The sequence below is a fragment of the Erinaceus europaeus genome, chromosome 12, assembly GCF_950295315.1.
Source record: "Erinaceus europaeus chromosome 12, mEriEur2.1, whole genome shotgun sequence".
In the NCBI taxonomy this organism is placed as follows: domain Eukaryota; kingdom Metazoa; phylum Chordata; class Mammalia; order Eulipotyphla; family Erinaceidae; genus Erinaceus; species Erinaceus europaeus.
The window spans coordinates 65,207,314-65,222,207 of NC_080173.1; the positions used below are offsets into that span (position 1 = coordinate 65,207,314).

At 38.3% G+C, this 14,894-nt stretch overlaps 1 protein-coding gene across 2 annotated transcripts in view; it reads left to right on the forward strand.

Annotated features, from left to right (window-relative positions):
* Window positions 1–14,894, forward strand: part of CLTC (clathrin heavy chain) — a 72,251-nt gene that overhangs the window by 21,874 nt on the left and 35,483 nt on the right. For both annotated transcript variants that reach the window (XM_060203848.1, XM_060203849.1), the window contains exons 2-6: window positions 2,287–2,494; window positions 5,160–5,428; window positions 7,100–7,261; window positions 8,746–8,859; window positions 9,457–9,630. In XM_060203848.1, coding sequence (XP_060059831.1) covers window positions 2,287–2,494; window positions 5,160–5,428; window positions 7,100–7,261; window positions 8,746–8,859; window positions 9,457–9,630 — 927 coding nt within the window. The remainder of the gene's footprint in view (window positions 1–2,286; window positions 2,495–5,159; window positions 5,429–7,099; window positions 7,262–8,745; window positions 8,860–9,456; window positions 9,631–14,894) is intronic.

Genomic DNA, 14,894 nt, shown 5'->3' on the forward strand with positions numbered 1-14,894 from the left:
GAACACGCTTGCTTGCTTCACGAGTGGTAAAGCAGGTCTGCAGGTGTCTTTCTCCCTCTCTATCTCCCCTCCTGTCTCAATTTCTCTCTGTCCTGTCAAATAAAATAGAAATATCAAGGGTGGGGGTAGATAGCATAATGGTTATGCAAAGAGACTGTTATTCCTGAGACTTCAGAGTCTCTGGTTCAATCCCCACATTGCCATAAACCTAAGCTAAGCAATGTTCTAGTTAAAATAAATAATAATATTTATCAAATAAAATAGAAAGAAAAAATGTGAGAGGTGGATTTATAGTGCTGGCACTTAGAGCCAGTGATAACCCTGGAGACAATTTAAAAAAAAAAGAATTTGCCTTCATTTCTCCCCTCTCCCCTCCAGTTACTTATTTAAAAAAAAAAAATAGTAGTCTTAATCTTACCATCTTATTCAGATCTTGACCTAGTTACACTAAAGAGTTTGACCAAGGTGGTCTGGGAGGTGGCTCAGTGGATAGAGCATTGGATTCTCAGGCATAGGGTCCCAAGTTCAGTATCGAGCAACACATGCCTGGTTCTTTCTCTCTCCTCCTATCTTTCTCATTACTAAGTAAATAAAATCTCCCCCCCCAAAAAAAAAAAAAAAAGAGTTTGACCAAACAATTTAGAGAAAACACAGTTGACTCAGCTATTCCATAAGAAGATAGTGGCTGGTAATCTCTGGGAAGAGAATTTATGTATCTGAGGGACCAGGGGCAAGAGAAAACTGATTTTTTCTTTCTTTCTTCTTTCTTCCTTTTCCCATATATGAGAGGAAAGGAAAAATCAGTTTGACCAAGGTTAATTAAGCCTTCAAGAAGTTGAAAAACAAGATCAGAAAAGAAAACACAAGTAGAACCTGAAATGGAATTGACATATTGCTCCAAAGTAAAAGACTCTGGGGTGGGTGGGGAGAATACAGGTCCGTGAAGGATGATAAATGACATAGTGGGGGTTGTATTGTTAAATGGGAAACTGGGGAATGTCATGCATCTACAAACTATTGTATTTACTGTTGAATGTAAAACATTAATTCCCCAATAAAGAAATAAATTTTTAAAAACTAAAACAATAAACAAGGACAACAAAAGGGAATAATTAAATAAATAAAAGAATTATTGAGTAAAAAAAAAAAAGCCTTCAGACAGCTTTTTAGGAGGAAATGGATTGTCCTACATAGGTATATATAGTACCCAGAATATTGATGACCACTTCTGGTAGAGATCCATCTAGCAAGTTGTCTGTCTTTCAAAGATTTGTTTATTGAGGGAAGGGAGAAAGAACCAAAATTCAGGGTTCTTTTTCTTTAATTTCAGTATCACTTAAATATTCTTACTGAGATAGGTTTGGCTTATCAGTTCGACCCTTGTTTTTTGCTTGTCTCTGTAGTCTCCACTCCTCAAAGTTTTCTGTAGTCTGTGCTCTGTTACAAGAGTACTTTTGTATTACGTTACAAAAAACCTTTTGAACATCCTTTCACATCTCTGATCCTTCACATCTGTTGGTCCTTCTGATGAAAATGTTCTAGTTTACCTCCCTTGAACACGTTCTCTTAACTTTGGATCATTTTAGGCAGGGGTTCACTTAACATAGTTTTTGTTATGTCATTTTTACAAAATATTGTATGTAACTTCGCTTGTATGCTGCTATTGTTAGTTAGTACAGGTTCTTTAAGAATTCTTAGAGAAGTTCAAATTTCTCTTGTAACTTGATTCCTGAAGTTCAGTGCATGTGAATAAGTAACTAACTGAATGTTAGAGGGGATAAGAGAGAGTAGTTGCAATAGTTAAACTGATTATTTATTTATTACCAGAGAAGCAGTTCTCAGTTTTGGCTTATGTGGTGCTGGAAGTTAAACTTTGTGACCTTTGCTGCCTCAGGCACTAAAGTCTTTTTGCAAACCATTATGCTGTATCCCAGCCCTTAGCTTACCCTTCTTAAAACAAGAAATATTTATGAGGGAGAATTTTTTGAGCCATAAATGGATGCTATCAGATGCAACTTCACTTTCCCTTCAACCTTCTTTGTTCTGTCTCCCGTATGACCACAGGGTTATAACTCTCTCGTAACTACAAGGTTGTAACACGCCATCTTTAAAGGCATTACCTGGTTAGTAATTGCCTCATAAGTCAGTGTAATGGAGTTATTGCTATTAAAGAAATATTAATGATTAAATGAGAATTTTTAATGAAGAGGGTACATGAATGTCAAGTCTTTTTAATTTCACTTTATTACATGCTTTATTAATATCTTTATTTTTGTTTCTCTGCAGCTCCAGAACCTGGGTATAAACCCAGCAAACATTGGCTTCAGTACCTTGACTATGGAGTCAGACAAATTCATCTGCATTAGAGAAAAAGTAGGAGAGCAGGCCCAGGTGGTAATCATTGACATGAATGACCCGAGTAATCCAATTCGAAGACCAATCTCAGCAGACAGCGCCATCATGAATCCAGCTAGCAAAGTAATTGCACTAAAAGGTAAAGTTTAAGATGTGGATTTTTTGTTTCCCTTGAAAACGCTTCCTCTGTATAAAATGTTTAAGTACATAATTTGTATTTTAGCGTATTTATTAAATTTGACTATATTTTTTATGACTTGAAATGTTTCTGTGAACTGTCTCCCCTAATACTGAGTATAGATCTGTCTGGAAATATCTTAAGTCTTAGATTAAATGAATTTTAGTTTTATACTTAATGATGTAATAAGACATCTTTCTTTAAAAAAAAACACCTTTCTTGATGTCTTTTCTATATTATGCATGCTTTTCATGTACAGTATCAAATTCTAAAATATGCTGATTGTGATAAGTATATGTATATAGTATATGTATATAGGTAAATGATAAAACTTTGAAATCAAGAATGTTAGAGTTTATTCAAACTAACTTGTTACAACAGGAAATTGTACAGCTTGTTATTCTGAACAGAGTTCAAAGAACTTATACTGTCTGGTAAACTTATGTTAACATTTTTCCTTTGAACTTTCCACTGAAATTCTAGTAGTTTCTAAAAAAAAAAAAAGTAATGACCTGACTGATAAAAAGATAATTGCCTGTGTTTTGTTTTCTGTTTTTGTTTTTAGTAGGAGGAGGGAGAACTAAAACTAATAATTTCTTGGTAAATTTGAGCATAACTTGCTTGTCAAAGGTGCTAAAATTTTTAGACATATTTTTCTCTGCATGATTTAAGCTTCATATTTGGTAGTATTACTAGTTGGAGATTAAATAGGGGTCAGGAAGCAAGTATATTCAACTAAGCAAATTACCATTACATATCCAAGATAGACACTCAATTTTCACATAGGGCCACATGTTTTAAGGAAGTAAACTTTTTGTTTCTGTGAAACAGCATACTAAGATATTAAAATCCCTTCAGCCTTTTCAAAGAATTACATTCAACTGCTTAGCTATTCTCATACCTCTATAGTGAAAGGCCCTCATTTTAATTTTCTCAAAATTCTTTTCTACTTATAATGTTATTGTTATCTTATCACATTTCTTAATGCTTTCTTATGTGTGCAGATGGTGAGTTACCTTAAAATTAGATTGTATTAGTTATTGTCCTGTCCTATAAAAAGAACATTGTTCAATAGCATTAAATTTATTTGTGCCATGTTTTCAGAGTTGAACTGCCATTGAACTCCCCAAAATGTCCCAACACACATGTATTCCAACCCATTTCATGTAAAAAAAAAAAAATCTTATCTCTAGGTTGGGAAAGACAGCAAATGAAAGTATATCATTCACAAATACTGCTTCTGAAACTGGGTAAAAGCCTCCTTGAGTTCTTTTTATAAACAGGACTGTAACTCTCACAATTATTCCAGTCTGGTTGTGGTTTACATACTGTGTGGGATGGGAATAATATTCTTTGTTTTATGGAAACTTTTACACACGTGTGGTAAGAATGGTTGTGGTACAAACTGTATGTTTTGTATCCCATCCCACCCCACCACACCCATACTATCTTAAAATTTTTGTTCTTCCAGAATCAGATTCTTTGTTACTCAGAAATGGACTTCTCCTTAGTATGGAAAGACTAATTTTGACAGCCTAGTGATAGTTGTAGTCTTTACTTCTATTTAGATCACATCACTTTTTGGACTGTGATGGATTTCAAATTACAATTCTAACCCTTTGCATCTGTCTCAGTGAACTCTAGCACTTAAAGCAAATTTCATACTTTACTAAATATTTGCTGTCTTAATTAGATGATGCTTGGACTTGTTCTTATCTTCAGTATATTAACAGTATTTGCAACTGTCCTCCTTTGTCTCCCTCTCCATTCTTCCAGCACTGTACCTACCTTTCCCTTTGTATCTTAAGGCAATTAAATGTAGCATGCACTTCTCTTACGTGCTGGTAGTGCAAGGCAGAGTTGAAAGAGATCCTCTTTCACATAAAATTTTTCACAAAATTTAATTTAACTGAGCATCACTGCCTTTTAAATAAAATAACATTTTCCTGTGTATTTGTATTCGATTTGCTTTGTCCTGTGTACCTATGACTAACTTAGTTTATATGTAAACATACTTAATTATAAGTATGAAATCGCACCTTGTTTTCCATCATTGTTAAGCAAGCATTCTTTAGATGGATTTTCAGTTGGAATTTAGAATGATGTTATTATCTGTTTGAAATGTCTTTATTAAGGGGGGGGCCAGGTGGTGATGCACCTGGTTAAGCACACATACTACCAAGCGCAAGGACCTGGGTTCAAGCCACCACTCTTCAACTGCAGGGGGGACACTTCACCATTGGTGAAGCAGGTCTGCAGGTGTCTTTTTCTCCCTCACTCTTTCTCCTTTCTCAGTCTCTCTGTCCTAGCTAATAAAAAATTAGAAAGAAATAAAACAAAAGGGCGGGTATGTTGAAGTCTACTGGGAGCAGTGGATTCATACTGCCGGCACTGGGCCCCAGCATAACCCTGGTGGCAAAAAGAAAAGTCTTTATTAGAATTAATAATGGTTTTTGCTTCAGGTCTATAGATATAGACATAGACTGCTCAGTTCCAGCACTCTTAACGTAGTTGCTGCTTATAGAACTAGTTTATGTGGAAGCTACAGAATTTGTTACAGAGCTAGTTTAGCTAGATATTAATTCTGAACTTTGCTCTCAGTGATAACTCTTAATTTTGTTTCCAGCTGGGAAAACTCTTCAGATATTTAACATTGAAATGAAAAGCAAAATGAAGGCACATACCATGACTGATGATGTGACCTTCTGGAAATGGATCTCTTTGAATACCGTTGCTCTTGTTACGGATAATGCAGTTTATCATTGGAGTATGGAAGGAGAGTCTCAGCCAGTGAAAATGTTTGATCGTCATTCCAGCCTTGCTGGGTGCCAGATTATCAATTACCGTACAGATGCAAAGCAGAAGTGGTTGCTTCTGACTGGCATATCAGCACAGGTAACTTTTTTTCCCCAGTTTCAATTAAAGAAAAATGTCTAAAGAGTCAATATGCCCAGGAAGTAATTTATTTTAAAATTAGATCATCTATACACAGTTCTGTTGAGCCTGACTTACTCTTGAAATAAATTGTATCTTTTTACTTTCTTCTTAATTTTATTTTTTTATTTTTTTTTTATATTTATTTATTTATTCCCTTTTGTTGTTCTCGTTATTTTATTGTTGTAGTTATTATTGATGTTGTCGTTGTTGAATAGGACAGAGAGAAATGGAGAGAGGAGGGGAAGACAGAGAGGAGGAGAGAAAGACACCTGCAGACCTGCTTCACCGCTTGTGAAGCGACTCTCCTGCAGGTGGGAAGCCGGGGGCTTGAGCCAGGATCCTTATGTCAATCTTTGCGCTTTGCGCCACGTACGCTTAACCCGCTGTGCTACCGCCTGACTCCCATCTCTCAGGATTTTCTTAATGGGAAAAGCTCAAATCTTCTTAATTTTAGATAAAGAAATTATAATACCAACACTTCCTTAGATGCGGTAGGGGGCCAGACTCAAAGCTGTGTTGCTCACGTGGCAAAACAATACACTACCCAACTGAGTTATTTTCCCAGCCAGACATTTTTACTTTTGATTAAACTAAAGTTACTAGTTTAATGCCTCTGTTGACATATAATTTCAGGGTTTTTTAATTGTTTGTTTGTTAGAACCAGAGCATCACTGGTACATACAGTGCTGGAGATTAAATTTAGGACTGCAGGCTTTGAAGTCCAGAGCTTTATTTACTGCACCACCTTTCGGACCAGTATTTAATGTTGGGGATCAAATTCAGGGTTTCATACTTTAAAGCTACATCTCCAGCTCCAGTTTGAGAGTGCTTTTACCCAAGTGTTTCATTTTTGTTTGTTTGTTTATTTTTTTTTTAACTTCATTCCTTCTAGAAACAGTGGGTTTCAGGTTTTCATTTTTCTTTTTTTTAAACAATTTTTTTTTTTTTTTTTTTTGGTTTGGCTTGGCTTGTTACCAGAGCACTGCTCAGCTCTGGCTTATGGTGGAACTGGGGACTAAACCTGGGACCACAGAGCCTCAGGCATGGAAGTCTTTTTTCATAGCCATTATCTATCTCCTCAGCTCTAGCCAGGGAACGGAATATCAGGCATATGAGCCCAACACTCTACCAATTGAGCCATTTCCCCTGCCACAGTCATGTGCTTTTGTCCCTTTAAAGAAGTGTTAAGGGGGTCAGGCTGTAGCGCAGCAGTTAAGCGCAGGTTGCGCAAAGCACAAGGACTGGCATAAGGACCATGGTTCAAGCCCCCGGCTCCCCACCTGTAGGGGAGTCACTTCACAGGCGGTAAAGCAGGTCTGCAGGTGTCTGTCATTCTTTCCCCCTCTCTGTCTTCCCCTCCTCTCTCCATTTCAACAATAAAGAGCAACAACAAGGGCAACAAAAAGGGAAAGTGAATAAATAAATATTAAAAAATTGTTAAGGGGATTATATGAGGTACATGTTTCAACATTCATGTTAAGATTTGGAGCTAAATTTTAAATTAAGAGATACCAAATCTCTGAGATATTAAGAATTGATTATGAATTCTGCTAAAGATCATAAAGCAATTATTTCTCTAGTTGGTGAATATTGTTGGTTTCTCAAACATTCTTTTTGATTCCTTCATAGCAAAATCGTGTTGTAGGAGCTATGCAGTTATATTCTGTGGATAGGAAAGTGTCTCAACCTATTGAAGGACATGCAGCTAGCTTTGCACAATTTAAAATGGAAGGAAATGCAGAAGAATCAACATTATTTTGTTTTGCTGTACGTGGTCAAGCTGGAGGGAAGGTAAGTTTTGTCTTTGAAAATTATTATTATTTTTTTTAATTTGTATTATCTTTATTTATTTATTGGATAGAGACAGCCAGAAATTGAGAGGGAAGGGGGAAATAGTGAGGGGGAGCGACAGAGAGACACCTGCAGCCATGCTTCACCAATGGTGAAGCTTTCCCCTGCAGGTGGGCACTGGGGGCTCAAACCTGGGTCCTTGTGCATTGTAACATGTGCGCTCAACCAGGTGAGCCACCACCTAGCCCTTTGAAAATTATTTCAACAAAAACTCTTATTGTCATGGGTTAAGCAGTAAGTGTGCACCCAGTCGAGTGCACACATACCATATGCAAGGACCCAGGGTCAAGCTCCCGGTCTGCACCTGCAGAGGGAAAGCTTATTGTACAATAGATTACTAGAAATTGGCATTGGTGGGAGCTGAGCGTTAACTCAGCGGGTTAAGCGCACATGGCGCAGTGTAAGGACTGGCACAAGGATCCCAGTTCAAGCCCTTGGCTCCCCACCTTCAGGGGGGGTCACTTCACAAGTAGTGAAGCATGTCTTTCTCTCCCCCTCTCTGTCTTCCCCTCCTCTCTCTATTACTCTGTCCTGTCCAACAACAGCAATGGCAACAATAACAACAAGGGCAACAAAATGGGGAAAATGGCCTCCAGGAACAGTGGATTCATAGTGCAGGCACCAAACCCCAGCAACGACCCTGTAGGCAAAAAGAAATTGGCATTGGTACAATTGTATAATTCTATATCATTTTATCAGTAGTGAATTCAAGATATATGCTATTGTATCACTGCAGAGATTTCCCTCAGGGTACCCTTTTGTAGTTATACTCAATTTCTTCACCCTGAGTATCCCTAAACCTTGATAAACACTGATTTACTCTGTTCCTATAATGTTCACTTCAAGAATGCTATGCAGGTAGAATAATACAGTATCTGGACTTTTGAGGTCAGCATATAATTCAATCCACAAGAGTTAAATTTATCACGGAGGGGAGTGGGCAGTAGCACAGCGGGTTAAGTGCACGTGGTACGAAGCGCAAGGGCCGGCATAAGGATCCTGGTTCAAGCCCCTTGCTCCCCACCCGCAGGGGAGTCGCTTCAGGTAAAGCAGGTCTGCAGGTATCTATCTTCTTCTCCCCCTCTCTTGTCTCCCCTCCTCTCTCGATTTCTCTCTGTCCTATCCAACAACAGCAACAACAACAATAATAATAACCACAACAGTGATAAAACAACAAGGGCAACAAAAGGGGAACAAATAGCCTCCAGGAGCAGTGGATTCGTGGTGCAGGCACCAAGCCCCAGCAATAACCCTGGAGGCAAAAAAAAAAAAAATTATCACTGAGGTGTTTTCATGATATGTTTGTAAAGTAGTTTGGGTTTTACCTATTAAGTACATTTTGGTTATTTTCAGTTTGGTTAAAGCTGATAAAGTCAATTTATAATTGATCTAGAGCATCTATAAGTTTTATTTTATTTTGACAGTTACATATCATTGAAGTTGGTACACCACCTACAGGGAACCAGCCTTTTCCAAAGAAGGCCGTGGATGTTTTCTTTCCCCCAGAAGCACAAAATGACTTCCCTGTTGCAATGCAGGTATTTAGAAATTTTTCCTCTTTAACAAAATTAATTTAAAAGCTACTACGCACAGTCAGTACAGTTTAAGTGATCCTTAAGGGAATGCCATGTATTAAGGAAAATAAAATTAGTGGTATTTCTAAAGTAATTCATTACAATTTGTGTAATTGTAGAAACTAATTCACCCTAAGTTCTTCAAAATTATACCTTTTGTAGATTTCCTTTATATCCTGGTTTATGAAAAAACTTGGATTGTCCCATTTTTTAGTTTCGTGGAAACAAGGGAAACCATAAATAAAAGCTTTTAATTTTGCTAAGTGCCTCTTTTATTCCCCTTCACACATCTCTCATATATATTTTTTTCCTCTGTTTTTCATTCTTACCAGAACACTACTTAGCTATGGCTTATGGTCTCTGAATTTAGACTTCTAGTACCTCAGGCATGAAAGTCTGTTGTGCTATTTCCTTGACCCTGTACCTCTTAAAGTTCTAGAATTTTACCTATTATTAATTTCACCTATTACTGATTGCTATTCACTAATTACTAAAATTGAACTGAATGTCGTTATTGGTTTGTTGATTATTTTACTGACCTATTGTTTTTTCTTTATACAGATAAGTGAGAAGCATGATGTAGTATTTTTGATTACTAAGTATGGTTATATCCACCTCTATGATCTTGAAACTGGTACCTGCATCTACATGAATAGAATCAGTGGAGAAACAATCTTTGTTACTGCACCTCATGAAGCCACAGCTGGAATAATTGGAGTGAACAGAAAGGGACAAGTAAGGAAATGTTAAAATTTAAAGTAAAAAAAAACTTAAATTAAGCAATAAAATGATAATTATGGTGTTAGTTCGCTTTTCCAGAGCACTGTTCAGCCCTGGCCTATAGTGTCATGTGAGGGGATTGAACCTAGGACATCCGAGCCTTACCCATGAGAGTCTTTTTGCTAACTATTATTTCTCGTCTCCCCCACTGCAAAAAAATTATTAGGACTGGCTACATTTGAAAGGCCATACTTTTTTTTTTTTTTTTTCCACATGAGAGGCCAGGCAAGGTGGTGCTAGCCATTGAACTTGGGACCTTTGGGGCCTGCAGCATGTAAGTCTCATACATCACTGCTTAAGATAGTGGGTTGTCGGAAAAGTCATGACTTTTCCGACAACCCAATAGATAATCAGTTAATCAGTTAAAAGGAAAGGAATTTTTCCTACATTTGTTCCAAACACTTTAATTAGTAGAGAGTGATATATTGTAGCTGTTGTGGGTTACCTGGGAAGTTATCCAGCAAGATAGGTAAATATTAGCTGTTCTGAATTGATCACATGTAATAAACCTCTTTACATCACTAGACAGGTGGGTTTTCTCTTGTTTCCTTAAACATTATGTTAATTTTGGGAGGTCGGGCGGTAGCACAGTGGCTTAAGCGCGCATGGTACAAAGTGCAAAGACCAGTCTAAGGATCCTGGTTCAAGCCCCGGGCTCCCCACCTGCAGGGGGAGTCATTTCACAAGCGGTGAAGCAGGTCTGCGGGTGTCTGTCTGTCTCTCCCCCTCTGTCTTCCCGTCTCTCGATTTCTGTCTGTCCTATTCAACAACAATGACACCAGTAACAACAGCAATAACCACAGCAACGATAACAAGGGCAACAAAAAAAGGGGGTTATGTTCATTTTAATTGAAATTTAATATTTTACTATGAGATACTTTATTTTCAAGGGGAGGTTAAATTTCAAAACCTTTCTATTTTAGTGATCTTGACTTTTAGTAGTTTTCCTACCAAGGTTTCTTTTCCCTGATAGAAAATATAGAAATCTTTCTCTACATATTCTTCCCTACTTTAACTTAATGCATGGTTGGGTGCATCTCCTTTGTGCTTCTAAAACTTTTGTAGCCCTCCTCATAGCAGTTGCTTCACTCCTCAGTCACCAGTCTTCATTAGGCAAGAGACTGTTCTTTCTTGTGTTTTTATACTAGTCACTGGCACTAAAGAACTTTTAAGAATTAGTTTTTTTATTTATCTAGTTGTATGTGTCTCTTGGGAAAAGATAAGAATGTATTATTAGGGAGTTAGGTGGTAGCGTAGTGGGTTAAGTGCAAGTGGTACAAAGCGCAAGGACCGGCATGAGGATCCCAGTTCGAGCCCCTTGGCTCCCCACCTGCCGGGGAGTCGCTTCACAGGCGGTGAAGCAGGTCTGCAGGTGTCTATCTTTCTCTCACCCTCTCTGTCTTCCCCTCTTCTCTCCATTTCTCTCTGTCCTATCTAGTGACGACGTCAATAACAATAATTACAACATGAAAAAAGGGAAAATAAATATAAAATTTTTTTTTAAAAAGAATGTATTATTAATCTTCTGGTCAACTGGGTGATGTAATCATGGAATTGCTTAGTCTATTTTTGCTTCTATGCTTGTATTTAAAGATAACAATCGTAAGTGTCTTGAATGGTTTCAAAATAGATACTTACTTGATGAATGTGTGACTAACTCTGCCAATTTATTTACTGTCTCCCTACTCCCACATATTTTACTTGCCAGATTCTTTGAGAAAGGAGAAAGGTCTTGACAGTAACCTTACACCTCAGGCCTTGACTCCTTTGATCAAAGCCAATTGTAGCTAGGTGTGTATGCCCTAAAGCAATGAGTGTGTGTGGCTTTTGTTGGTGGAAAAATCAAAAGCAAGCAAGATCACATTATTAGCATTATCTAGCTTTAAAATTTTTTTAATCTAATTTAGAATTTGAGCTATGTAAAATTGAGTGTTTTGGAAGGTACAGAAATGTTAAGTACTGGTTGATAGCATTCTACTTTTAAAAGTCTGTACGAGTAGAATATAGGTGAAATTGGATTCAGTGTTTGAAGAAGACAGTAAGAAACATTGCTTCACTTAAAAGTTAGTCTTGGGAGTTGGGCGGCAGCGCAGCAGGTTAAGCGCGGGTGGTGCAAAGTGCAAGAACCAACTTAAGGATCCCGGTTCAAGCCCCCGGCTCCCCACCAGCAGGGGAGCCGCTTCACAGGCGGTGAAGCAGGTCTGAAGGTATCTTATCTTTCCCCCTCTCTGTCTTCTCCTCCTCTCACCATTTCTCTCTGTCCTATCCAACAACGACATCAATCATAAATACAACAATAAAACAGCAAGGGCAACAAAAGGGAATAAATAATAAATAAATATTTAAGAAAAAAGTCTTAAGGCCAAAAAAAAAAGTCTTAAGGCCAGGTGGTGGTGCATCTCATTAAGCGCTCACAAGGACCCAGGCTCAAGCCCCTGGTCCCCATCTGCAGGGGGAAAGCTTTATGAGTTGTGAAGAAGGTCTGCAGTTGCCTCTCTGTCTCTATCCAGTAATAAATAAAACAAACAAAAGTTGTTAAAAAAAAAAAAAGTCTTAGGAAGGAGAATGACACATCACAGGTAGATGGTTAGCTAAAGCTTAGTGATTGGGGTCTGACCTGTAGAAATGAGATAATTTTGAAGATTAAAAACTATATTCCTGGGAGTTGGGCGGTAGCACAGTGGGTGGCGAGGACGGGCACAAGGATCCCAGTTTGAGCCCCAGCTCCCCACCTGCAGGGGAGTCACTTCACAGGCAGTGAAGCAGGTCTTCAGGTGGCTGTCTTTCTCTCCCCCTCTCTTGTCTTCCCTTCCTCTCTCCATTTCTTTCTGTCCTATCCAACAACGACTACAACAATAAAACAACAGGGGCAACAAAAGGGAATAAATAAATATTAAAATAATTTTTTTTAAAAACTATATTCCTCAAAAGAAATAACAACATAGACCACTGTTTGGATTTTAATAGTAGCATTTGAACTTTCAAATTGTATTTGATCCTTGTCCTCAGTACCAAAAAAAAAAAAAAATTTTTTTCATATATTTAATAAATATTAAATATTTTAATTAAAAAGTGTGTAGTGTTCATAATACAGTTAAACAAAGATAAGTTTCTTTTCATATATGGAATATTGACTGAGACCAGTTGAGCACCTATAATAGGATGAACAGTGCCGTTGGAGGTAATAAAAGTAGGGTGTGTACTCTTGGGCTGGGGAGTGGGGTAATGGTTGCCTAAGTGAAGGACTCCTTTTCCCTGTGGCAATTGACAATAGTAAGACTTGTAGGCCAATTGAACAACATTCTTTGACAATGACCTACTTTCCCCCACAAGTGGTGAGGCAGGGCTGCAGGTAGTCCAGGTGGATAAAGTATTTGACTCTCAAGCATGAGGTACTAAGTTTGATCTGACATCACATGTACCAGAGTGATGTCTGGTTCTTTCCTCCTCCTCCTTTTTTTTTTTTTCTCTTTTTACCAGAGCACTACCCAGCTGTCTGACTTTTGCTAGTGCGGAGTATTAAACCTGGAACTTTGGAGCCTCTGGAATGAGAATCTCTTTGAATAACCATTATGTTATCTACCCTCCGTTCTCCTCCTATCTCTCATAAATAAATAAATCTTTAAAGGGGAGAACTGGACAAGGCCAGGTGGTGGTGAACCTGGTTGAGCGCACATTACAATGTGCAAGGATCTGTGTTCAAGCCCCTAATTCCCACCTGCAGGGAGAAAGTTCTGTGAGTGGTGAAGCAGGGCTGCAGGTGTCTCTCTGTCTTTCTCCCCTCCCCTCTCAATTTCTCTGTCTCTATCCAATAAAGTTAATTAAAAAGGGGGGAGACACCTAGAGCCCTGCTTGAGCACTCGTGAAGCTTTCCCCCTGCAGGTGGGGACAGGTGGCTTAAACCTGTGTCCTTGCACTCAATCAGGTGTGCCCCTGCCTGACCTCTTTGGCAGTGACTTTTTAGGAGGACTGAGGGTAGGTAACTATTCTCCAAATAGAAGGAATTAGAAATTGCTCTTTTCTGGTTCATTTATCAAGCTCTGATTATATGCCTTGCATTATGTACTTGTGTGAGAGCTCAGTGGTCTCTATCCTCACTGACTCTATAATTTGGCCTCTTAGGATTGGAAATGGAATTTTAAAAAGTTACTGGAATATCCTTGTTAAAAATATCTTAGGAGCTGTAGAGATAGTTCACCTGGCAGGGTGCCTACTTTGCTCTGACATAGCACATGGGGGTGCCACGACTTCAGAAAAAGTGCTAGTATTATCTCTCTGTAAAAGTCAGGGTGGTGAAACACACGTGCACAAATTAAAATATATCATATATATATGTGTGTGTATTTTTTTTTTTTTTTTTTTGCCTCCAGGGACTCATTGCCTGCACTAGGAATCCAGTGCTCCTGGAGGCTATTTTTTTTTCCCTTTTGTTGCCCTTGTTGTTTACCATTGTTGTTATTATTGTTTGGGAGAGAGGAGGGGAAGACAGGGAGACAAAAACAAATACCTGTAGACTTGCTTCACCACATGTGAAGTGATCCCCCTGCAGATGGGAAGCCAGGGGTTCGAACCAGCATCCTCACGCTCAGTCCTTGCGGTTTGTGCCATGTGCACTTAACCCACTGTGCTACCACCCAACCCCCCCCCTTTTTTTTTTTTTACTAGAGCACTGCTAAGCTCTGGCTTATGATGGTGTGGGATGATTGAACCTGGGACTTTAGAGCCTCAGGCAAGAGAGTCTCTTTGCATAACCATTATGCTATCTACCCCCAAGAATTTTTTAAAATATTTATTTGTTACTGAATAAAGACAGAGAGAAATTGGGAGGGGGATAAGGAGGTAGAGAGAGAGAGAGACAAGACACCTGCAGCCCTGCTTCACCACTCCTGAAGCTTGTCCCTTTCAGGTGGGGACCAGAGTCTTGAACCTGGGTCCTTGTACAGTGTAACATGAATACTTAACCCAGTGAGCCACTGCCCCCCCCCCCAATCTTAGAATTAAAAGAGATACACTTTAAATTTCTTCTAGGTGAAAAGTATAGACAGTATAAAGGAGGAAATATTACAAAACACCCTTATTTTAAGAGTTACTAAATAACTTAGTATTACTCTATCTACCCTCTCCTCCCCCTCTTTCCCTTTTTTAAAAATATTTTATTTACTACTTCTTTATTATTTATTTATTTATTTATTATTTATTTGAGGGATAGGAGGAGAGAA